Raw genomic sequence first — 27193 nt, forward strand, 5'->3', positions numbered from 1 at the left:
CAAGCAAATCGAAAAATATCTCTCAAGACGAGTAAACCAGATATCCAAAATTAACCCCCATAAAACAACTTTTAAAGAAAAGGCACAGGCATTATTCACACAGTCAAGATTTCAGTTCAAATAGACTGATTTCTTCAAAGATTTTCATGACCTTTCCCTCCAATTTTCCAGTTCTATTTTTCTTAAAGAGTCTGTGGCAGTTCTGAACCAGGTCTATCTTTCAGGAAGGCACTTATTATTAGTTGGCTAATTGTTTCTGCCTTCCATGAGATAAAAAAAATCATAAATTACCTTGAAGTTCTGCTTTAGTCAGAAAATAAAAATGTAATCCCTCTCTCGCCACCAGAAAGGGGTAATTTATGGGGTCTTCTCTGGCATTTTAAAGTAAACATTGCATTATTTGTGTCTATGATTTTTCGTTTGTGCGTAGCTTGAAAGAAAAACTCCACTTTTCTCCAGATGACTTTTAAGTGAAGATTTCTAACTTAGCCGGCAGAAAATCCTTAACTCATTCTTCCATGTGTGAAGGGCCCTTGTCCTCCCACTTTTGAATGCAGGCTCACTGGTTCAAGCGCTCTACATCAGAAATCACCCCATTCCACTCGAAGTGTTTGGGCTTCTAGGGCTGTCTCTCCCTGATGCCAGAAGTCTAGTTAGTTTGGTGGAGAAAACAAATCTGTTAAGCTAGGTACTTTGGCATAGTATCAATAAACCAGGTCAAGGACTGATTTAATTTTCCCCCTTAAAAAACTATTCTGGCACCATGAGATTCCTCAACTTTCCTCAGTCATAATATTACTTAAAAAATGTGTGAAATCTCACATTGATAGTAGTTGTAATATTTTAGCCTCTGCTGTTGAAAAATATATACATATATGGAGTCATAGCCTTCTCTGCAATAACTTGGTCAACTTCCAAAGCCCACTGGGATGAGAACATAGTACAACTAGCACATTTACGTTGTACTGAGCAGAAAAACCTAGGAAATACTAATAGAAAAAACTGTACTCCCGTCCAACACTTTAGAAAAATTTTCACTCAAAACGTTTTCCACACAAATCACGAGAAAGAGAGATTTTATCTTTGACATGCTTCCAACTTTCTGCTTGTATGCGGAGAAGCTTTTCCAAATCTAATAAACATCATCCACTCTAATAGGAATAAAATCCGCCAATAAGGACTTTCTAACCAATAGTAATCATCTGTAAGTTGGTATCTTTCCTCTGCTAATGTCTTGGCCAAAAGGTCGAGTGCTCCCAAATAAAAAGTCATTCCATTCTACTCCAGTAAATTAGTAAGTGGTTGAGGGACAGATCAGATTAAAGCCTAAGGCTCAGAAATTCTTAAAATGAACACACAACACAATCCTGAGCAGTACACGACCCAGCCTTCCTTGTCACTGGATGTGAACACAGGGGTCAAGGGAGGCTTTGAGATCATGCTATGAGATAAAAACGCTGACATGAGAGCTGTAGGCCTGGGTTGTAATTCCGGATCTGTTAATACCAGACTTGAGAGAAGGCAATTAGCATCTGTGGATTTGAATATTTTTACTTATAAAATAAAGGAGCTGGACAAATAATTAAGATCTCCAGCTATGCCAAAATTCTGGTTTGTGTTTTTAAAAATACATATAATAATAGCACCATTTATGGGGTAGAATAAAATCACTGAATTCAGGTACAAAGAAAGAGTAAAATGGGCATGATATCATAGTTGCATACCAGACCCTTGGCCTTAAAAAATGTAAATGTGGAAATTTTTCCTTCCACTTAAGCAGAATTACTTGGATATGAAATTTTCTCGAAAAGGGAAATCACCTAACACATCCCATTTTCATATCTCTCTGAGACCTATTATAGCACGTGCATTCTATCACACAGAAAGTAGAAATATCACTTAACGATTAGTGATTTATAAAACATGTAAGAAAGCCAAACATGTAAGAAAACACTGTATTATTTTCTGAGTTTAAGTCCCTCTAGTTTTCTCCTAAAACTTCAATTATCTTCAATTAAGCACCGGTCTGTCCATTTTCTTATTCTTGTACGTAAAAATGTCTTTGAAACCTCATAAACAACTTACTTATTTTAATGGAAAAATTGAGCATTCAGACAAAAATGATTTTACATATACAATGCATAAGGATTTCAAAGCAGAATGAAATTATGATATTACTTAAGAAAAATAACATTCATTCTTTGAAGAAATATTTATTAGTACCTATACGCTGTGCAAGGCATCGCACATTAAACAAGATAGATTATACTTTAAAACTGGAAGGGAGAATGTTGATTATTTTCATTCTTTAGTAAACGATAACATTAAAATTAGACACCCGTCCCACGTGTCATGTGGGACTGATCTTGACATTTCAATCAAGATCATGACTGATGTTGACATTTAACACAATAGGCTAAGAGGCACTTTAGAAATTGTTGGTGGATTACTCCTCTTGCTGTAATACATTCTATTTTACCTATTCTATGCCAGTTCCAGGTTTTCTTCTTCCTCCCCAGGTTAAAGCTTATTCTTTAAACATCCTAGTGGGACGTGTGGACATTGACTTAGCTGTACTGGGAAAACAAAGTTATATACGGGTTGTTAACTTCTAGCAGAGATTTAAGGCTTGGAAAAGCGAGGGACTGCAATGTCATGATTATTGTCCATTAAAATAGCACTAATTATTGGGAAGGAGGAGCACCAAATTATTTTTTAAATGATTTTTTAAATGGCTAACATTTCTTAAACACCTATTCTGTACTAGACATTGCCAGACCTTTTAAACTGAGATGTAAGAAGCCTTGATTAAAGAAATTAAGACTCTTCTCATTTTTATCCTAGCTGTTCGTTAATTATTCTTTCACTCAAAATAGAATAGACATACATTCAGACATGCACAAAAGCAGCCTACTTTAAAATTGTGGCAACGAGTCCACTTTATTTATTATAATATTGATCGAGATACTGAGTAAAAATCTTTGTCAAACCTGTAAGGCTGCTCTCCCGTGTGGGTTCTCAAGTGCCGTGTGAGGTTCGCAGATCTTGGAAAAATCTTGCCACAGTATCTGTTAGGAAAAGATGTTTATAAGAGAAAGTCAGCACAATAGACTTTATTTCACTCAAGCTGCATAGAAGCCAGATGCTTATTCCTGATTTAATTAATCTTACATGGAACTCACATGTCTTTGGTATTTAAAATTTGCAACAAAGCCATTCTACAGATATAAATAACTCTACAAATAAAGGCTGCTTTATAAGATCTGCTGGATTTGCTCATGCATAAGCAAGTGGTTTATGAAAATAGACTTTAGGTTTGATGACCTCCATACGCCTCTTTTATTAACTCTGTATCTTTATATTCACAAAACTGAACCAGACAAGGGGATAAAAAAATGACAAGAGTCTGTGATTCTGGGTTGATGTAAACAGACTTCAAATGTTTCAACTCATTTTACGTGTCAGCCACAGTGACAATGCTCTGTACATTGAGTGGTATCAGATCAGACAAGATTCTAAGACCTCATCCATCAAGATATGTTCTTACAAAAGCTTTTCTGGAAAGCAAGTGACACATTTTCCAAAGAGCAGATAAATTGATATGCCTGAGTCAGATGCCACAAATTTCTGAAGACAATTCAGAAATGATAAGCACGATTTATTGAAAAAAAAAGAAAACAAGCTTTACTGTACTACTGACGAGTAACAAGAAACTTATTAACTAGCTTTCTTCACTTATCGACCTTATTCGTCCTTCATTAATGGCCTTATTCTTCAATGCCATGACAATTAATAAATGTATGCTTGAGGACAGTAGTAGAATACCTTTGGATGAAAATAATTAACTGTGAAAGAAAATTCATAAATATCAAAGTGAAACAAGTAGATAGTATTTGGACTGTTTCCAAACTCATTTATCACAACCAAATGGCCTGTGTTAAAATTCTCATTTAATAATAATTTTTTAAAAGCAGTATTTTTATATCTCACTAAATAAAGAGTACTTTGAAGTGCTTGAGATCTATCATGGTGGCTATTAATCATCCAATCAAGAATAATTTCCAAAGCAAACAGCAGGGCCTTTGGAAAGCAGAGGGGAGATCTCTGGAAGGCCAGCCCTCCCTGACCGCAGATACCTGCAGGTGTAGCGCTCTTTGCCTTTCCGCAGCAGGGTCTCTGGCAGGGCGCTGGGAGGCGCTCTGAAGTTGAACATGGAGGGGACTGACTGCAGGAGTTCACTGGCCTCAGGTTTCAGGGCACTGAAGCTCTCCAGCTTCTCCGCCATGTTTTCAATAGCTGACATCTGGAAGGGAAAAGCACAAGACCGTGAAGGACGGGTCCAACATCTTTTCTTCTGGAATAATCTCTAGCAAACCAAGAAATCATTAATAAGAGGAAGCATCAAATCTGCTGAATGCAATGGGCTGTAGAAAGAGGTTGTAATATCCCAGTATTAGACAAACAACAAGAAAATCCATTGATCTTGGAAATAGCGAAGGTAGAACCAAGTTTGTAAAATGCTGGGTGAATGTTTTCATAAGACCTTGGTTAGATCATTTTATAATAATTTGATATACAACTGAGCAGTGAAATACACGTCAGATAATGAAGCCAAATTAGATTTTTTATTGAATTAAAATACAACATTAGTATTATGTGATGGAAATCAATAGTAAACCAGAAATTATAGAGAAAGGCCAGTATGCATTGCCTAGGTAATAATAACCACAGGACGCATAGCGTCCCATGAAAAGAACTCACAGCGTGAAAAACATCAAGTGTTTGAAAGTGACAGCTTAAGCCAAATGTGTGTAATGCAGCAAGAAAACATTGAACGTGCAAGAAGTGTTTTGCCTAAGACTATGCTAAGTTAATATCTGATATACTAGATTTTTTCTTCTTTTTTTTTTTTTTTGGTGAGGAGGATTCACCCTGACCTAACATCTGTTGCCAATCTTCCTCTAGTTTGTACGTGAGATGTCTCCACAGCATGGCTGATGAGTGGAGTAGGTCCACACCCCAGATCTGAACCCGCGAACTCAGGCTGCTGAAGCGGAGCATGTGGAACCACTCATCCACGGGGCTGGCCCCCTAGATTTTTAAGTGGAGCCATATACAAAGAATTTTGATGAAATATTAACTAGTTCTGGACAAAGAGTGAGTTGAAATCACAGTTCATGATATATCATCATAACTTCATGTAACTCGGCACGAGCATTATAAAATATGGGGAACAGGTAGTGTAACGACACTCTTAGATAAATATTCTTGAAGAAAAACTATCCTGACTAACTCTTCCCCTCAAACAACCTAATTGATTTTGCTTATAAGCTTCAAGTTTTTGTCCCACCTGCTCACGTATTGACAGAGTCACAATCAGAAGGTGGCATCTACTTTTAAAGATAGCTTGATCCTCACGGTGCACAGTTAGAAGGATTCGTGCCTTTCTTTCAACTCTCCCAAAATATTGTTTCCTCAGTGCTCACATTTTATTTGGAAGCTGCTTAATACTGAATTTTTAAGTAGGAAAAGCAAACTCTCTGGCCATCTTGTTAAATCAACTCACCCATTATCTATTTGCATCTCAGGACACTCTGCCACTGGAGAGCTCAGAAAGCTGTTAAAAAGGTGTTTGCTCTCTACATGCACTCTGTACGTTTCTCAAAGAGCTGGGGTGGTGGACCAGAAGGCTCCAAGCAGGGATGAAAATGGTAACAACTGCACACTCAAACTGTTCAATCCCAAAAGGATGTCTCTCTTGCTGATGAGATGGCAGGACAGAGTTGGAGGCCTAATTTACCAGGTCAGCTTAAAAAAAAGGCAAGGCATCCTACTCAAAAGGAAAATTAACAAAACATATATTCCGTGGACAAGCAGATGGATAGAATACCATTGACTTCTTCAACTCGAGCAAAATCTGAACAGAATGGCCTGAACGTGATTCTCTTCTTACAAAGGGAATACTGTACATTTGATTCCTCAAATGACTATTCATGTTGTAGTTAGCTCTCTTTCTTTTCCCTTTCTCCTGGAGCCTGCCCTCTCATTTCATGCCTGGACTCCTAATGCTCCCTACAAATTGCAACATACAGGGTACCACTGCCAATTTGCCAAATGTCTTTCATCAAACACGGTGCAAAAAAATCTCAGAGGAAAGTCAAGATACATTTACTTGTCAGACGACAAATGTGAACACATTGGGAGGCGGTAGGGGCTGTAAGCTCAGGGGTTTGATTCATAATCACTCAGCTGCTAAAACATTCTCCACAGATGCAAGTGGACAGCGCATTTGTCACTATGAAGGATTTTGACACATACTGATCACAGGGCAGAGATATGGAATGATGATGCTGCTCAGAGAGGCTGGCGGAAACTCTGTCCCTGCAGAATACACTCATTATTCCCCTCCAGCCAGAGCATTAGCATTTTCATATTATTTTGGATTTTATTTATTAAAAATCAATCTGGAAATATTTTATGATACTATTTTATTTGCATTTATTCCTTCTAATTGTTCCTTGCAGAAAAGCATTTTGATATCCCACCCTCCGTGGAATAAATTATCTGAGTGAAAAATGACCTCTGGCCTTCAAGCTGATTAGCAGTAACAAGCAAGGGTAAGGGTCATGATCGTATATATTTATTGGGAAGAATAGTAAGTGTGTGGGTGATGATTATAAATGTTTTATTTATGTACATTTAATATTTGAGTAAAGTTTCATTATCTAGTGGTTTTAAATCATTTGAGTGTCTGCCCTGCTGACACACTCAGATTCCTGTGGCAATACATCTTATAGAAACACTTTTCCTTTTATATGGAAAATAGCTTACTCATGACTATTATTATTCTCGGCTTTCATCTCTAGCACATATAAACTACAAGTCCTTCAAGTCATTTAATAGCAATTGGCTGTTGAGAAATGTGTCTTGCTTTAGTAGCTGCTAATAGCTCCTTCTGAAGAAAGATCACTGTGATTACTTTACCTCAAACTGTTTCAATTTGGGAAAACTATCAGGAAACAAGAAAATATATTATGGGCTTGATGACTAAATAACGACATTCTTAAAGATAATAGGAAAAAGAATAGGGGTTATCAGAGGGCCTCTCTTAGAAGCTACCCCCAGCTTTGGTTTCTGGTATGAAAGGAAAAGGGGATTAAATCGCAGTGGGGGAAAGGGAGAGAGAAGGAAGATGGGAAGCAAGCTGAGGGTAGCTATTAACACCATACACACACGCGTGCGCACACAAACACACACACACACACCGCTTTCTGCTCAGCCAGCAACCACTAAAGCAACATAAGAGCCATCACTGAATTCTTTCTTTCATCTTCATAAGATTTGCTCTTATAGCACTTGACTTCAGCTAAAAAGAATAAGTTTCCCCATTAGGAAAAACAGAAGGGACTACAACATCAGCCAGTTGAATTAGTTTAGCAGTTCTGTCACCAATAGCAGCCCTACTCTATATCTTGGATTAAGGTTTTGGATCGAAATGAGCTTTATCTAATGTGTGGGTCAAAACTCCAACTTTCTCTAGTTATCTGTGCTGACTCATGATGATCCTCCTGAAAGAATATGCATTTTACAGGAGTAGAAGTATTGACATTCATTTTAAAGTCTGACCTGGTATTTTAAAAATCAAGGTGAATTGGGATAAATGGAACAGAATCTAGCTATCCATATTTTTCAATTATGAAGAATCCAATGAAGAGAGCAATGTGTACTACCATGAATAAGAAATTTGCTGAGAATGGGGAAAATAAAGGAGGAAAATGAGCATATATTTTAGAAATGCATTGCCCTGTGTCCTATTAATGTCATCAGCTAATCTCCGATCAGTAAATGACAGGTTTTTGTACGGAACAGTAATTTCTACTTACATATATAATAGTCATTGATGGTATCTGCAGCCAGATGTCTGGAAGAGGAAGTCATTTCACCCCCTTCCAGTCCCCAAGAGGCTAGTAACTCTATACTGACGCAAACTAATATTTAAACACAATTCCCTAGCTCCTACCAAAAAATGTAGTTATCTCTCTAGTCAAATAAAGTTAGTATTTTTAAAAACATTTTAGCAGGCAAGATATCATCAACTGGGTCCTAAGCACTTAGCCTCACATTTATTATCTGGCAGCCGATAATTGATGACATAAAGAAGTTTCTCATTAAAACTATTAAAGTGACAATCTGATTATACGAAACGATATGTCCAACGGCACCATGAATTATGTGACCTAATGTTTCACAAATTAGATTACACATGCCTTTATCATAAAATAACTAACTTCTCATAAATAACTTATGATGGGAAAGTTTGTAGATTTGGTAGTTTTCTATATTTACTCACTTGATAATCTTGAGAAATCTCAAAATCACGGCCATTTGGGGGACAAGTAAATATTCATATTTTATGGTTATCTTATTCCAAGTATCACATTCAGCAGTCATGATTCTGAAATCCCTTAGAGTCTTTTTACCACTAAAAATTATAAACTTTAATATTTTAATGTTTTCCACTAATAATACATTTTATAATAATACATGTATACAATAGTTCTGAAAAACCTATGATTCAAAGAATGGGAGCGTTTCCAAAGCATTGCAATGGCAGTTGCTATACCATCATATTATCAGGAATGGGAATCTAACTTAAAATGGGAACTGGCTGTCTAAGTGGGTAGAGCCAATGCCCATTTACATAGGGGAGAGCACCTTATGCTTGAAGCAGCTGACAGCATAGCTACTGTCAAGTAATACTCTGCCTTAGAAAGGATGAGGACCATGAGACGAGGTACTCAAGACAGACCTCTGCCAGGAAAGGCAGACGAGGAACCTGGAAATATAGGCCAGGATAATCAAAGAACAGTTCCATCTACTACACAACTTTCCCTGAGGAAGTCTCTCTCTCTCTCCTCTTATACTTTTGAAACAAATGAACTTAATCCTTAAAAGTCTATCAGGATGAGAAAAATCACAATTCATCTCATATTCCACAGAAGAAATAAAATGGAGGAATTTCTGATAAAGGAAAACTAACATGAGACAGAGGAAATAGGTAAGGGCTAAAGTGTGCCAACTTAAAATAATTATATATAATTTATGGTGACTAAAAGAAAGTTGAATTATATCTCAAGATTTTACCCATACCTCAGGATCAGTATAATTCTGAGTGAAGAAGAGAATGAAGAAGTAAAAGCATATAGACTCAGAGGAAATTTTGTAATATATGTTAACCAAATATATTTCTATTCACCCAAGGTTTATTTGGGAGTGGAAACTAAATAAGCAGTATTATTTGTTTCTTGAGTAAAAAATAAAGCTATCCCTTAGTGGCTGACAGCTGACTGTATCTGGAAGTAGTAACCGAAAGTTGAGGAAGTGTGACCCAATGCTAAAAGATCCAATCACTAGTTAGATACGGATTTTTAAACATTTAGTCTTATTTCTCCAAATAGCAAGAACCAAGATCTGCCTAGGATATATGGATGTGAATTCCAATGTCAGCTGTGTCTGCACATAAGTTCAGGTTTGATTCTTTTGAAGGCTTTATCAAAAGCATCTTTAACATGCCGATACTGGCTCCCTCAAATAATGGCTGTTTCCACTTAGTGACCCATCTCGAAGCCTCTTTTAACAACGTGCTCCCAAGTGCCTAGAAAGAGTTCCACATGAGGTCAAATTACATGGAATGGGTCAGATTTACAGAACAAACTTCTTTCTGTAAACAATTTATAGCTCACTAAATGTCCAGTTATAACTGAAAGTATTTTGCTGCTTGACAAAGCTGAAAAACTACTGGGTGAAGCCATATCATTTAATGAAAAGGGGCTCAGAATTCTTTATGTCTACACAGCAATTTATAATACAAATTGCTTTCCTTCTAATGCTACATTATTCTAGTCAAAAACATAAGTAGGAAACTTACCCAAGTTCTCTGATCAGGCAGTTGGAACTGGGAGCAAAATTGAAACAAAAACAAAAAATTACTTCTGTATCGGAATCTTTATTGCAATCTATCCTTTGAGAAACTGACATTTATACTAACTTAGTCATTTTTGTTTATCATGTAACTGTACCTTGAGTAAAAGCTTTGGAAATTAAAATTAAATGTTTTTATAACACTGAGGAGTTTCCTCCATTTACCTAAATTAAATTTTAGAATCAAGGTTATAAACCAGAATGGTGTCTTTTCCCAAGAAAGCTAAACACTACCTACTACCAAATCTTAAATTGCAAGGTAGATACTTCTTTTTCATTTGTTCTTACACACTGCAAAAGAAGATTCCTAAATTTTACTTTAATAACTAAAAATCAAGCAATTTCCTACCAAAAAAATCTAGTCTCTTGCATTTTTATAATGTTAATAACAAAGAAAATAAGATATTTACTCAAATGTGAATCATTGAGTAACAAGAAGGTAATGTACTTGGAAATACACTGCTTAACTTTTATTAGCTGGGACTCAGACCATCAGTAGTCAGAACACCTAAGGATTTTAATTAAAAGAACTACAAATGTCTAGTTATTTATGACAAGAATCATTGGGGAAAACTTTAATGAGTTAAAAGCTCTTCCAGGAAATACGATGTTATATCCTTAAAAACATCATTTTGCTTGGTTAAAGGGAATATATCTCACTTTTATAAGTTTTTATATCTTTAATAAGAAAGATACATAGTTTTCAAGGATGAAAGGTTTATCACGGAAGAAATCTAATGATAAGAAAAACTTGTTGAAAGCAAAATAAAAGATGAAGGGCAAAAGGTAGATATATCATTATATACGTGATAACTTGAGAGAAGACTTTTTCCCAGTTCCTTGGGACACAGTAATAGGATAGTTACACACTTTGAAAGTAAAAAAATAAAAATGAATGAATAACAGACAGAAATAGAAATAAGACAGCCACTGTTGTAAATGTACACAAACCCAAATATCTGATAATAAAATGCGTAAATCACCAAAAATAATATTAAAAGCATAGGAGAATCAAACCAAGGAATAATAGCCAGTTTTACAATAGCCTTATTGCCAAATGATTTCAACGGGCTTGCAAGGCATCAATGTGAATACAAAGTAACCAAAATAGAAATCAATGAAATGGAGATTCTGGAGGTCACACAGTAACACCATTCTCTCCACCTCGTCTATTTGCGGCTATCTCCTTTTCAAAATTATCATCTAAACTAAGACTCCACATATAATTTTCAACCACGTAGCCAGGGAGAACCTCTACAGTTCTTATTTCTCCCTCTTGTTGAACTAAGTTATTTGTAAGAGAAAAAATAGAAGGGCAAACAGTCCTCTAGTGGCTGATAGAGCAAACATACTTCTTTAAGAACTGAACTAACAGAGGAAATTAGACCCTGAGAATGATAAAAACAAGCATTTAGCTTTTCATTTTGATGCATGTGTTTTCATATCTTCTAGGTAATTTTGACAAGAGTTTTGAAAGCATATATTATGATTCCAAAAGGCAATACATATTGTTCACCTTTCGTTGCTTAGAAATTGTGCACGGGGAAGGGACATGCCAGGTAGAATACAGACATAGAGAAATTACGAACTCAAGCTCGCCCAGAGACTATCACTACCAAGCATTTACCTATCTATTTATATGTCTTCCTTAAAGCATTGAAAATATATAGTCTCTCGGGGCCGGCTCCGTGGCCGAGTAGTTAAGTTCGCGCGCTCTGCTGCAGCAGCCCAGGGTTCGGATCCTGGGCGCAGACATGGCACCGCTCGTCAGGCCACGTTGAGGCAGCGTCCCACATCCCACAACTAGAAGGACCTGCAACTAGGATATACAACTATGTACCGGGGGGGGGGGGGGGGGGTGGTTGTTGAGAAAGAAAGCAGAAGAAAAAAATAAAGATTGGCAACATTTGTTAGCCCAGGTGCCAATCCTTAAAAAAAAAAAGAAAAAAGAAAATATATGGTCTCCTCTTTATTATTATCATAACCCTGAGAAATAGATAAGGTAGGCATTATTCTCAATCTGAAGACAAAGATACAAACGCCCCAGAGGGACCGCGTGATCTGTTCCAATGTACTTTAAAAAGAAAATGAAATAATGAATGGTCTTGTCCAAACGCTTATTTAGCCACGAAATCATAGTAAGCCCTGGGGGCAGAGGCAAGTGCTTCCATTTTGGCTTCTTGCTCTTTGCCATCCTCATTGCTACCCATCGGCACAGTGCCAAGAACAGAGTAAGCATCTTTCCAAGTACTTCTAGATACATGGTATAGCCCCACCAAAGAAACTGGCTCAGGAGATGGCAGGAGGGTATTTTACTGACATTCCTTTATATTCAAAATGGAATATTTTTGCATGAATTACTAATAACAGCTTTTCTTCATTTACATCCTTCAACATGCCAAGCATTATGCTAAACGTGTTACGTGCATGAATGCTGATCCTTATAGCTACCCTGGTCAGGCTGGAAAGGGTGTGCTCACTACGCTGATAGAGAAACCACACTGCCCAAAACCTAAGCACTTCTGCTAATAAGTAATGAAGCCAGCAGTAAAGCAGTCATTTCTGGCCCCGAATCCTGGGCAGTTTTTGTTGGTTTGTTTGAAGGTGGATCTCGAGGCTAGGATGAAATTGATAGAGTACTAGGAAAAAAAAAAAAAAACTCTGCTGAAACTTCAGACCATTTGAGGCAGATTTTCTGAAAGGACAGACTGGTCTGAAGGCTTGATGAAAATGGGTGACGTTAAGCTTCTCCCCAGCAACTGTCTCTATGCCATCTGCATCTCAGTGATACACAGCCATTACACACGAAGACAGCCAGGATGGTTAGAACATTAACGAAATATTCCTGTCGTTCTTGGTGAACAGCCTCTGCCCCAAGCACCCTGAATGCCCAAGCACCCCTGCAGCCCTGGCCTTCCCCCAGAAGACCCCTCAGATCCTCCCACCCCCATCCAGCAAGGAAAGCATTAACAGTTGGTGCAGGGCTCCAGAACCCTGCTCCAGAAGGCAGAATCCATTCTATTGGTCAGCATTCATGACATATCACACATTAAATGTTCTGATTATCACTCTTGGGTCCTATTCTAACAGCAACAGGCAGCAGTAGGCAGTCCCTTACTCCAAGACGTGACATTCCGGTGTGGGAAGGAAACACTCTCAGCCACTGTGCTCCCACAGGCACGTCTGCAAAGATCTGGGGGATGATTGCTGTGCTCCAAGGACTGGACGCGTGCCTCTATTCTGATCCTTCATTAACTTTGGGGATATTAAAATATAGCATATTTTCTTATATTATTTGGTTAAAAATATGAACATACTATTTTTATAACAGCTACACGTACATGTGGAGTTATTGGCAGACAAAGCTGCCCATCATATGAACCAGTAAATTTACCTTGGCTAATTAGAAATCTTCGAATTTAGAGAGGATAAGGACCTTACACCCAACTACCTCCCTCATCTTACAGATAAGGAAATTAAGAGCCAGGTAGACTGAGTTGTTCAAAGACGCTGAATCCCAGTCTTTTTTTCTCCATTGTACCATGTACCCACAGCACTTAATTTTGAAGTGATTAATTACTAACTTTTAAAGATAATTAGAATCCAAAAACAATTTGACTTTGTAATTAAATGTATCTAACTGTTATATCCTTATCAACATTTACTTATAACTAGAAAGGAAGTTATCAAGAGAGAGACACTTTTTGTGCAATATCTGACACAAAATGCATATCATGTCCAGGTTTATTAGTCCATGAGACCTACAAATGCAATTTAGATCAGCTTAAATATAAAATGTAAATGCCTGATAAACATGCACTATTTTAGAAATTGCTTCTTTTCCAGAAAGTAATGATGGAAATGAAATCATTCCATAGCCTTCCTATATAAAAGGAATACTAACTGGAATATTTCTAACCTTTTTAATACTAAATCATATATTCTCTCAGTTTGAAATAGAATGATTGGAGCAATGAGATTTCTCCAGCTATCCCAGAAGATGGTATTTCAGTTCTCATACTGTGTTGTTCGGGACTTAGAGAAGGTACTTGAAAAAGTGAAGAACGGTAACAGAGAGGGTTGGGGGGAAGAGTCATATCCCAAGATGATTCCATTTAGTTGGCTCACAACTTCCTCTAAGGCTGCTTACATAAAATCCCACCAATTTTACTAGAGGAGCACATTTTTAGTTTGAATATATTAGAACAGAGCAAATTCGTTTAGTCTGTTTTCAAGCATTTTCATAAAAATTTTGCTTACTATCTACAAAGACCAGAGTTTCTATCCTTCCAAAAGTAAAAATAAAAACTAAACTATAAATTGAGAAAGCAGGTTCAAGATGTTTATATATTTGTTTTTTCAATATAATTCTCCACATGTTGATTGATAGGTAAATCAGTTTTAAAAAAAAGACCAAATATGTAGGGACATAGAGATGAACGGAATAGATAACACTGCTTTGTATTTTCTTTGCAATGAGAAACTGTATATATTTTGATAAATGGACACAAGTCAGTCCATTCAGCAAATAGCTCTGTGTATTGTGGCGAATTCTTGTGCAATTACAGAACTTTGCTGGAATGCCCAGTGGTCTCTAGATAAATTCCTTCACCCTCTATGGTAACAACTTGTCAGGTAGACTCATTTCCTGTTTTTATCTAAGCACTAAAAGAACACAAACGACCTTCATGAGTTTGAGACGAGTCACAGTATGATCCGTTTCTTACTTGCAGTAATTTTTAAACACAAAAGACAACTTCAGTATTTATTTTCTAAGCTGAATTTTTCTCCCTCTAAAATGCACTTTGGCTCAATAAGTAGTTAACAGCAGACAATAATTTAACACCACGACCATGTTATTTTTACAACTATATTAATTACGTTTTCTTTAAAGAGTTTGGGTTTTAATTCTGTTAGAATTTCCTGTGTTCTTCCACACCAGCGTCAGAGGAAATCCTAATGTTCTCAAGATTTCTTTCATTTCATTGCACCTGCTTTTCAGGATCAACAAGTTAGTTTACAAGCTCGAAGTTTCAAATTCAAATTACTTACTTGTGGGTGAAATAAGAATCCTGGAGAAGGTCTCAAGTATTTCTCTTTTAAAGCTTCAAGTGGGTCAGTTAGTTTTCTTTTCTCTACTCTGAAAGGTTAAAATTCGATTTTGGAGATGAATCAGTCTCATATATCAATCACTGCATAATCACTGACATTTAAAACAGCAAACAATAAAGCAAACGGCAGGCTTCTGGGAAGCACACTAATAAAGATAGAAAGACATCTGTTCAGTTCTTGAGGAATACTAATGGCCCTTCTAGGCACTCAAAGAAAGAAGGGCCTATTTATAATGGAAAAATCCTATTGAACGACTAGTAACAATAATGAGGAAATATAAAAAATGAAGAGCCATGTAATCAGAGGCATTGGTCACAAATTTGTATCTTTCCATTTCAGGTGTAGGCAAGAATGCCTGGTGATTTTGAAATCATGAGGAGAGGGTTCATTTTGAAAATTAAAGTCATTTTCTACCAAGAAGGTGCTTCCCCAAATATTCATTATATTTCTTCCATATTTTCCAAGGACAGTAGGAGAGTTTCTAAGCATACCACGCACTCTGCTAGCCGCTCTTTGAGGTACAGGCATCTTCTTTTGGATGCCACTGCTGATAACCAGGGCAGATTAAAGGGGGGGCAGGTGGGAAGAGAAGGAGGAACTTTGTGAAGATAACGAGAGACAGATAAAACTTATCTACATATCTCTTCTGCTTTAGAAATGTTTGTCATTCTATTTTCTATTAAGCATACAGGAAATGACAACATGGACTGAAGTAATTTCTTTTACCAACTGTTGGCAATTTTGCTTTAAAAACTGTTGAATAAGTACACTTTTAAAGTAGGATCAAAATGAATAAACACAGCTACCACTTATTGAAATTTTATATATGGTATGTTTTGCATACATTATTGCACTTACTGAAATAGGTGTTCTTATACCCGTTTTATAGATTTAAAAAACATTTAAGACATGGGAAAGCTGAGATCTCAACCAAGGTCACACTCTAAAACCGAGATTTAGGTCTTTCAGGAGTTTGGTAAATTGAAAAGCCTAGGGCCTAAACTGAGACTGAAACACCAGTGAGGAGAGAGAGATTAGAGTCAGCAAGAGAAAGGGTAGGAAGTGATGGAGAAGAGTATAGCGGGTATGTGGAGGAATTGGAAGCCCACCGCCATTGACAGGACCCGAGGAAGAAAGGGAGAAATCATCTTCACAAAGGACTGATCAATCTTACTGGCAATGTGTAACACACAATCTACACACAAAATACGGAACATCTGTTTTCCCTTCTTTTTCCTTCTCTAGTAATGGAACTGCCCCAGGAATTAAAATATAAGATGTGAAAAACAAGTGAAGAAACATAATATTGATGGTTCTGAGATATTTTTATATTGACTTTTTTATTCTTCTTGTCACGTTCTAATGGAGGCAGCCATTCAAATACCGGCAACGTTTCTTGGTTAATGTATTGCAGACAGCATAGGTAGAAAAAGAGTTTTCAGTGAAAAGAATCTGCACTCTAGCACCTATGAAGTAATAAGAACTCAATAAATGCTGTTGAATGAAAGAACAACACAAAATTTCTCTTTATGAAAGAGAATCAGGCAAAAATAGGCAAATACTCCCATCTTAAATAAGTCCAATAAAAATTTATGTACATATTCCATTAATTCTTGACAAGGTTCAAGATTTGAAAAAGAAAGTAAAAGAAAGTAAATGTGAAAATGCTTGGCAATATTTAAAATACATTCCAAGCATAACTATGGTTATTCATATCTTTTAAAGAAAACTAGTATTAAAAAACTAAATCATCCTGAATGAAGACAGCCAGGAGGCTTTTTATTAAGCATATATGTTTCCGCCAAAGGATTTTTGGATGCATCAAAGGAAACTGGATAATGAAAGCATTAAACAGAGACATGTTTTTTAAACCCATCACTCACATTATATACAAAACATTTTTGTGATTAATATTGCATTTGTCTGTGGCCCCTAAGAAATTTATTTAGAAACAGAATATGACCAGTACTTATTAAGGAAAAGCTTGTAGGTTAACAAAGAGTAAACTCTTGCTGTTATATGTCCCATCTCATTCCAAATAACCTGACCCATTTAAGCACCCACACATTTTTGCATTAATCCTTCAGGAGCCTCATTCTTCCGCCACTTGACAACTTGCTTTAAATATGGCTTTCCCATATTTTCCACTTAAAAAAAAATGTGTTTAAAAATAAATTTATTGTCAAGGGAAAGAACTCTGTGGGCCTATTCCAAAACCCCAAATTCAGAGACATCCAAAAATAAGTCCAAACCTAATGAGTCGACTTTCTGAATACAAAATGAATTCACTAGATCAAACAATTTTACTCTCTGCTTTATAATAATAATAAAAAAGGTTTGTTAAAAGCCATAACTTTACCATGTAAAAACCACCTTTCATAAACACGTCCACATTTCATCATCTCCCGTCCACCCTTACCTGTAAATAGGGTCCATAAAGAAAGGAGTGGGTCTAGCATGCTGCAAGGAACCATCTGACGCGAGTCTTGGTTCAACATTGCTTCCTTTCTTTTCCCCAAACACGTGGTTTTTTCGAGGCTCAGTCAGCTTTGTTCCACTGGCTCTACTCCTACTGCCCATACTTAGATCCAGGGGCTGGTCTTGGCTTGTGACAGGCGTCACTGGAGCCTTGGAGGGTACTGGAGTCAAGGGCTTCTCGTCCTTTCGCTTAGTGGTGAGATCAAAGGGAGACTCAGAGCTTCCCTTCTGCAGTTTCTTTACTTCACTTGGTGATTGGGGTTCCATTTTCAAAGGTAACGCTCTCAAGTCTCTATCAGGAAATGGGTACATTGATTGAGAGAATGCTGGAAAAAACGGGAGGGGAAACATGGAAGGGTAAGGTAAAGCTCCAACTTTTTTGTCTTGCAGCCCCACCAGTCCTGTTGAACCAAAGTATTTTTCAGCAATAGAAGCAATAGCCTTTATAGAATCATTCACAGCTCCTGACACCGCGGTTTGCTCCTCTAAAGATGGTGAGAAAATGGAATGATTGCTGTATTCTTTCTTATTATGTATTGAAGCCAGATTCTGAAGAGGGCTTACTTTGTCTTTGAACATTTTACCATTTTCTTTAAATTTCTCTTTATCACTTTCAATGTCACTTTCCAGATCAGAGCCCGAGGTTGTCTCCAGGTCACTGCCACTTGGCGTACTGACATCATCAAGGTCACTACTCTCTGACTGGTCACTGATTTTCTCAAGGGGCCTCTCTTCAGAGGACCTCTCGGGCTGGAGCTCCACTGGCTTATTGTCCCCTACAGGTGGGTGTTTAGATAGTGCCTTCAAAATATCCTGTGTAGCTGGCAGTATCTGAGGATGTGTCATGAGGGGACTTTGACTTTTGTTTGTCTGTTCAGTACTTGATAGTCCTTTAACAGGAGAACTAGCAGGTATCAAAGGAGGCCTGTGGTACAAGCCGGAAGGAAACAGACCAGGGAAGCTAAAAGAAAATCCAGGAGCTGTTGGAAAGGTAAGACCAGCAGGATGCCTATTGGCGCCAAAATAGTCAGCAAGGCCCGGGTTGGCATGACTCATATTAACCATGGACGTTTTATCCATAGCTGGGGTTCCAGGAAGTGAAATGCCTTGGCCAAAAAATCCACCTGCCGCAAAATGGTTCTTGCCCTCACAAAACCTCCTGTGTTTATTTAAGGAAGACGTAGTGCTGAACATTTGTCCACAGTCTTTGCACTTGATTTGGGTTCTGCAATCAGCATGCATGCGCTTATGACGACAAAGGTTTGAAAACTGAGTATAGGATTTATGGCAGACCTCACCTGTGTGCAAACAACAAAAAAGAATCTCAGGCTTTATGGCAATTGCTTCTGAATTTAGCAAGTATCACAATTGGTTTACTCAAAATTTCAATTAGGAAGCCAGGAAAAGCTGTTGGAGGCACCAATCTGAGTGCTCCGAACACAGAAAACCCCATTTCTCTAGATTCCAAAGCAAGGCATCCAACCTGACAAATGTCTTGAAGCAGCACAAATATTTCATATATATATATATAAATACTTCGTCATACCCACTGCATCATACTTTGCATCATATTTTGTATTTAAATATTTATAAGAAAGTCAAATTCCATCACGCGTTGATTTCCCACCCAATTACTACTTTAACAGAATCTTGAAAATTAAAGTCGTAAGATGTACTAAACATGAGACATAACAGGAACCCCTTTAAAATTTTAGACTATTTAAAGAATTCTATACTGTAGGCACCAAAACAAAATAAAACAGCGTTTCCTTCAACCAGAAACTTCACCTTTATTCCCCCTCCCCTTGGGGAAAAAGCCTGTGACTGTTCTACCATTATTTAATTTGTATTATATCATATGCTCTCATCATTCACACATCAAAGCCACACAACAATGCACATTGTGTATTCTGAGGCATTTTTAACAATCATTTTCATGATTTGAGAAAGACTGACATAATTTACAATGGCGCTATTTTAAGCCTGCAAAGGAAACTAAATTGAATGTAGCCCATCCTGCATTGCTGGTTCCCATGAACTATGATCACGTCCTCTGACTTCCCCTCACACCAGTGGTTGTGCTAACCTTCCTGCATTTATGAAACTCCCGTCCTTGGGAAACATGTCCACTCGTTGTCATATCTTCGCGGTTATCTGGGGGCTTGACTTCTGTGTGGTATAGCCAACTGTGGTAAGCAGGGGAGCGTGCTTTGAATGCTCTAATCCAGAAAGAACACAGCAGTGGGTGCGGCTGGGCGATAACCCTCTTCACTGAGAATTTGTCAAAAAAGTAGAACATCCTCCTCCTCACATACGTGCGAACAGATCTAAACATATTTTAAGACCAAATTTCTTAACCCTTAAGAACTCCTTTGCTGGATAAGAGTCCCACTCACTTCACAGTCCAGCAGGATCATGGCATCCATTTCCTAAGCATCACATTTTTTATTTTACTTTAGTAAAGATGAGTCCACTTTAGGTGTGAGCTTACTTTAAGGCTTCTGTGCCCATCTAATACATGCAGAAACATGATACGCCTTGTTGGTGATTGTTAAAAGAAATCCATATAAGAAATTAACTTGAAGACAAAATGCAACATTTATTGCTTTCATGTGATGACTGCCTTTAAGCAGAGAATGGTTGAGCTCCTAAGTCAAAGCAGTAATAATTTAAAAAAAATTATTGAAAGGAAATTTTATAGACCTTCAGTCCGACAAAACTCACCCAGAACGTGGATTATCCCACACACCACCAAACAGGAAGTACTAAGTGATTCCAAGTCTATTTCTTTTACTACTAACGATTAAAATGCATTGCTACGTATATCAGTGTGCTTAGTAATATTAAAGGAGCTTTCAACTGTGGGATGATTCATAACCTTATAGAGGCTGTAACGTGTGTTAACAGGAAGAGAAGATGTGAGTGATTTCTTTTCAAATTATTCTACTGGAATATATTGACCAGAGTGTGCTTTAAAAGTATATAATAGTTAACCATATAAAATAAATAGACACACTATTTAGGTTCTTTGATACACTAATTAAAACAATACGATGTAGAGGGTAGAAACATGAGACTTTCACTAATTATATTAATTCAGCCATGAGCAATAACAAGAAATAGTAAATAAAATGTTGGAATTAAAAACTGCACACATTGAGAAAGCGACACCTCTCCTCTGGACATGACAAGGCGTCGAGAAAATGTCTTGATGAGTATTCAACTAAGGTGCAAGTTTTAAAGGGTTTGCAAACTTTGGCAAAGACATGTTGCTCTATATGCTTCGTTCTTATGGCGGATGGATTTACGAAAGTCAGGAGTTTCTCTATTTTGGAGTAACAGAAGGTACATTTGACTCTCCCGGTTGCACCCTGTTACATGGATGAACAGCATCTGTGTCGTGTCTCAAGAACATAGAATCTGGATTTTTCCTGGGGCAGAGGCTTTGTTTTTCTCACTTGAAGGCCAGGCCTGGCCCACTGCAAACCACCAGGCCTCCAGGTAAATAGCTCAATTGAAGTTGAAGTCTATACTCTACTGTAATTTTCTCAGTAATAAGAAATTAGCCAGCAGTTAGCGTTGCATTTTTCTACTTATTAAACAAATTAAGAGGTATTTTGAATATATTCAGCCTATTAGAGCATGTGGTTTCTATTTGGAAAGGCTGGAGGTTTCTGTAAAGGCAGTGAGTAATTACCTTAGCGCTGGTGGCTCTGGGCTCAAGCCTGGCGGTACACTGTAACAAGAGACAGTTGCCATAAACACACCAGTGGGGGTAAATCGTGGTGTGTGGCCTTCTGGTGAGAAACAGATATCAACTCTAGGTGAACCTCCTTCACTCCAAAGTCTCCACACTAACTCCTCTTTTGTTCTGAAATTACACGGTTATTATTCATAATTACCCCATAGTTCTCTGTCAGATTTTATATTTGAAGAAAGCCATCTGCTATTTAAATTTACCAATAATTACTGCAAATACATTCATAGGAAATAGTTTGCACGATCTGACTGAAAAGGGACACCCTATAGTGCTTTAGAGTGAAACGCGCGACTTCAACATAATTAAAATTCCAGATCCCAGAACCTTAGATGATAGGAATCTATACTTAATGACTTTTATTTTAAATAATAGAGAAAGCATTAAATGGGTGATCATAATTATTTGTGGTCTATTCCACTCTTTTTTCCACCAAAAGATAATAAATTTATCCAAACTTATTTCTGAGAAATCAGAAATAGATGAATTATTTATGACTGTAGCACTTGCAAGCACATTTTTAGGGCATTACGACCTTAGAGACAGGAATGTCTTTTTGAGACAAGAAGTCTAAAATTCTATTGTATCCTTTATTTCCCGTGACTTTCAAAAGAGCCTCCCCAAGGGAGCCTAGGGCACCCTTTTGTTTATTGGCTGGTCCTCTTCACTCCACCCATGGAACTGAAGAACATCTGAGCAAAACAGGGCTCTAGTGTAAGTTGGAAAGGGAAAGAAAAGCTCTCTTGGTGCCTGGAAGCACAAAAGAGGGCTATGTCAAGGCAAAACGGAGGAGGGTCAGCCTCTGGCATCTCCATGTTGGCACTGAAAATCAAGGTTTTCCATCAGGTCCTGTAGTAGTGTCTCAAATACCTACTACAAACCATCGAGTATCTGTCAGAAAAACTGTTTTGTAAGGCTTCCCAAGTCAGAAGTTCTGCCAACTACTGAGTATGGTTCAACCAGTCCTATGCTTATCTGGATCCAAGATCAGTCCTGAAGTTTGCAGCACAACTCAATGAGTCACTGTGTTTATATGCCCAGCGGAGCAATGGATCAAAAGAAGCCCAGAGCTGTTGCCCAGATGCACTGAGAATAACTGATTTTCCTTAGGAAATATTCAGCACAACACAGAGAACAGGGGTGGGAGGACAGAAGCAGCAGCAAATGAGGGCTGAGTTGTACTTTATTTGAAGTGTGTTACTAAAGTGCTCTGTACGGGGACATTCTAAGTAGGTGGTCAGCTTGGACGTCTCCTCAAAACACACGGCCTGTAAATTTGCTTTAGTGCAGTGGGTTATAGAAGCAGCATGTCCAGCATCAAAGTGAAAATGTTCTGCTTTTCAAGTAACTGAGAACTGCCTATCTGCAGCCTGTGATCTGCAACAACGGAGAGATTAAAGGGCATTTAATTCCCCTCTCTCTCCCCACACATACTCTCACACACGTACACACAGAGTCACCAGCCTACTTGCCAGGTGGGGTTCTTCCAGCTCTTTCTGATCCAGAACAGGTTTTTATCACTTCATCTTGTTTAGTGGTATCTGCTATTTGCTGTTTTACAAAGCCATGAACATTTCCAGTGTGAGACAAATCTGTTTGTCTCTATTAAATCCTACAACCTGGGGAGGCTTCCCTTTCATTATTTAACAATTCCTCTTTTCTCTACCTGTTATTGATTTCATCTAAAAGAAAACACTCCAGGGATTATAGACAAAATACCGTGGATATGGTTATAAAAGATTTTTCTTGTAATAGAAAATAGCCCCACTGGATTGGATCATAAATAGCTAATGCGGAGGCCCCCCTAACGGCCACGCCTGGACCCTCTCCTGATCACGGTGCCTTTTGGACGAGAGACAGTTGCAGGAAGGAGGGCTGGAGCGTTAAAAACTTACAGATAAAGGGCTTCACACTGCTGTGGATGTGCTTGTGCTGTTTGAGGCCCGACGAAGTGGCAAACGTTTTGCCACACTCCGGGCAAGCGTGGGCCCGGGCACCAACGTGCTGAGAGCGAATGTGCCGCTGGAGGTTGCTAGGGTCCGTGAACACCTGCTAGGAAACGAGTACTGATTAATCAGGAAACTTGATGCAAGGACACAAGAAAGAAGACCAGGAGCGACACAAGAGGAATTGTGTTTATTTGTTTTGTTTTCCTTTATTTGTTTTCCCCAACGACCAAAAGAAAGTCATATTTCCAAAGTGTGAGCTCTTCTGGGGGAGGGACTGCAAACTACTCAGCTCTTATATCCTTAGCATGAAGTGTCCATTGGTACCAGTTGAACAAAATAGTTTATGGCATTATTAGACCATAATCAAGGCCTCTGATCCCATTTAGAGTGACTGGAGTTGAATCGTAAAATGCTGGACATAACATTATTAAAAGTGGTGTGCTATTTCTATCCTTTAAACAAAGACACGCTATGTACAAAATTGGGGGCATTTTGACTAAAGTATCCCAAATCTATTCAAGGAGTTCCCCTAGGGGTTAAATTCTAACACCATGTTTCAGTAAGTTACCATTAAGCTAAAATCATTCTTTCAGACATTGTACTAAAAAAAAAAAAAAGACAGAAAAAGCCACCTGCACACATCTTGGAGCAAAACATCTCTAAAGATAATTTCAAATGTCACAGTTTCCATTGGCACAAGATAAAATATTCAAACACAGTAGAAAGTTTTTGGAAATGGAAATTATCTTTCATGACACCAGGACATCTTTCAGTTAATTGAGAAACATGAAAATTAAATGTTGAGAATTACCGTTCCCGTGGTTCACAGTAATGGTTAAGCTGGAGTATTTTCACTGGCCACTAAGGCACACTGGCCACTAAGACACTACACTTAATTAGAACCAAGTCATGATTTATGATGGGGACTTGGGTGGAAAAATCTGCAAACGTAGAAGTCTCCCATTCTTTCTGAATAGGCATTCAGAAACTTTATGTGACTTCCTCACAAATCGCTATTAAAAGAAATCAGTAATGTGCATTGGATAAAATTTTCATTCTCCATAAGGCCATAAAACAACCCCATGCTGGCAAGCCAGTAGCGGAACCAGGAATTTACCAAGGATGTCTGACACCTAGTTCTGGATCTCACCATTAAGCCTCACTTCCTCCCTTACAAAAATAAAAGGATACCCACTAAGTGTTTTTATACACTGTACTAATGCCTGTTAGCATACAACACTCAGTCTACTTTTCTCAAGATATTTATAGTTTCCCCTCTCAAGGCTTGTTTTTATATATCGTAGCAAGTGATGGATTAAGAGAGAGCAGGATGACAGAGAGAGGCCAAGTAGTCTACAAATTCACTGTACCTTGGCACAGTTTTCACATTCATAGTGCTTTCCACTGTCATGTGACATCTGGTGGCGAATTAAATTGGACTTCCAGTTAAAGGCCTTGGGACACTGATCGCACTTGTACTCCCTCTCTTCAGTATGTGACAACATGTGTTTCTCTAGGCTGTTAAGAGAACAATTGATTTAATAAGACAAGGTGACAAAGAACACATTCATAAACAGAGCGTCATTTTATCACTAATCCAACTGGCAATTAGAGAAATAAGAAGGAAAAAGAGTTGAGGTGAGAAGGAGGAAAGAGAAGAAATAGGCTTGAGACAGACCAGAGTACATTTTACATTTCCTAGACTGTGTCTCTCACTCGTACAGGGAAGTGCCCCTGTTGTTAGAAGATAAAGCTGATACAGCTAGCAGAGATTATTTGCCACTTTAGGGGCATGAGAAACAACTAGCTATTTGTCCAGTCCTGGGTTCACTACACAATTCTAACAGCAACATGTATTGGTAATACACACTTATTCAAACACAAACACTCAAACAGAAAATGTTAAGAAAATGCTCAAGAACATGCAGGTAGATATTCTATCTAATGTGTATAACCTCTAGATTCAAAAAAGTACTTTTGTTTCTATCTATATCACTATATGAGAATATGGGAGAGTAAGCTGTAAGCTAACTACTTAACAAGAAACTTCTGAATATAACCCTAGGATGGATGAATGGGAAGTTGGGCAGATGGACCGATGAATGGATACATGTGTGTGTAGAAACAGAAATAGATATAGACACAGAGAGAAATATTATCTATATACAACCTACAAATTAAGGAGGAAATAAAAGTGTATAATTGGACAGACTATTAAAGCTCCTCAAAAGAAAGACGTGGTTAGAAGTTTCTCACAAGCATAGTTTCTCTATGTTTTAAAGCTTAGAATGTTCTTCCTTTCAAATGTTTCCCTCTGTTTTCTGAAATTTGTATATGAAATCTGTACGAACATAAGGAAAATCAAATCTTATAGATAATGGACTATTGTGATATTCAGAAGATGTCTGCAACATTTTTGATAATTAAATACACATATATAACACAGTAGGATGCTACTCTCAAATAAAGTAACCAGAGCTCCTTGGAGAAATAGCCGGTTTCAAATTTGAAGCACAAAATACACAAGATGGGCCTTAAACATCTTATTATGGCAAAAAAGCAAGAAAGTTATAGATCATGTCCAAAGAATTAGAACGCCAACCTGAAGAAACACCCACTGACCAAAGACGGCAAAATTGAAGCATCAATAAGAATAATCATGTCATCTTTTAACAATAATGATATTCAAAAGTACACAAACAGAACCTCACCGGTCATCCTTGGAAGATGCTGAAAAGCCAAATCATTATTATGAAAACTAGCAAATAAAGGGAAAAATTCATGCAACATGTCCTGCCTTTCGGGTATAAACTATATTTCAGTGTGAGCAAATAAACAATGAGGGGAAGTTTCTCCATATAGAATTAATCCAGGTAATAAATGATGAAATAATTGAATTAGAATACATTCATTTTGCAGCCCCTAAGCAAGTAATGAATCTAAGCAACACATTATGTGCCTCCTGATAGAAATAAATGATACCATCAATGGGGGATTCTTCCTAAAGCATTGAACCTAAATATGATCAAGGCTTGGGATGTAACTATGAGTTTACAGGAAACAGAGGGGATGGAGAAAGACGTTAAACAACACCAAGGGGATAAAATCAGCAGAATCCAGACTGGAGGAAATGCCAGAGGAAAAACCACTCCGTTTCTTCCCTACATAAATTGTAATGAGAGAGAGAAAAACTTACTGACTTCGGGGGACTCTATAAATTAGAAGAGATATAAGAGGCATGTCAACCAATTGCAATGATGGATCTTATCTTCATCTTAATCCAAACAAAAAACTCTGAAAATAACGAGATAACTGGGGCAATTTGAACACTGACTGAATACTGGATAACACTAAGGATTCATTATTTTTAAAGTGTGGTGTTGAACTTATGTTTTAAAGAGTCTACTTTCTACAGATACATACTGAATGATTTACGAATAAAATGACATAATGTACAGGATTTCTTTCAAAGAATCCAAAATGAGTATAGCTGAGACAAGATGGACCATGCGTAATAATTACTGAAGCTGAGTATATGGGGATTGATTACACCATCCTCTCTAGTGTTTTGCGTATATTTGAAACTTTCCATAACAAAAATGTATTTAGAAAACAACTACCAAGCCTGCAAGCACTCTTTCTTTTCCATGTTTCATTTTTCTGTGAGAATGAACGCTCTAATTTGAGTATCAAGTGAGACCTCTGCATGCACCTAGAATATATTATCCAGCAGTTGTGTAGACTGTGTGGGTTGGGAGTGTCTGTGTGAAAAAATGGAGTGCCCTTTCTCATACCTTGGCAAATTAGAAATACTTTTCCCATATTTTTTCTCCTCCTCAGCTTCCTGCCTACAACTCTATTCATATTGGCACATAAACTTATTTTTCCTGCCCTATGAGTCAGTCGAGTTGGTAAT

The 27193-nt window shown here is 37.6% G+C and overlaps 1 protein-coding gene across 34 annotated transcripts in view; it reads right to left on the bottom strand.

Moving 5' to 3' along the window:
• The window catches only part of MECOM (MDS1 and EVI1 complex locus), a 534978-nt gene that overhangs the window by 13118 nt on the left and 494667 nt on the right, over window positions 1-27193 (bottom strand). For 9 of the 34 annotated variants that reach the window (XM_070582331.1, XM_008531186.2, XM_070582322.1 and 6 more), the window contains 7 exons: window positions 24648-24795; window positions 23224-23380; window positions 17513-18869; window positions 15034-15121; window positions 9929-9955; window positions 4137-4303; window positions 2991-3068 (listed from right to left, as the gene is read on the bottom strand). In XM_070582331.1, coding sequence (XP_070438432.1) covers window positions 2991-3068; window positions 4137-4303; window positions 9929-9955; window positions 15034-15121; window positions 17513-18869; window positions 23224-23380; window positions 24648-24795 — 2022 coding nt within the window. The remainder of the gene's footprint in view (window positions 1-2990; window positions 3069-4136; window positions 4304-9928; window positions 9956-15033; window positions 15122-17512; window positions 18870-23223; window positions 23381-24647; window positions 24796-27193) is intronic. The other 25 variants (XM_070582333.1, XM_008531220.2, XM_070582335.1 and 22 more) reach the window with 4 other exon arrangements.

This window comes from Equus przewalskii, chromosome 18, assembly GCF_037783145.1.
Source record: "Equus przewalskii isolate Varuska chromosome 18, EquPr2, whole genome shotgun sequence".
Classification (NCBI taxonomy): domain Eukaryota; kingdom Metazoa; phylum Chordata; class Mammalia; order Perissodactyla; family Equidae; genus Equus; species Equus przewalskii.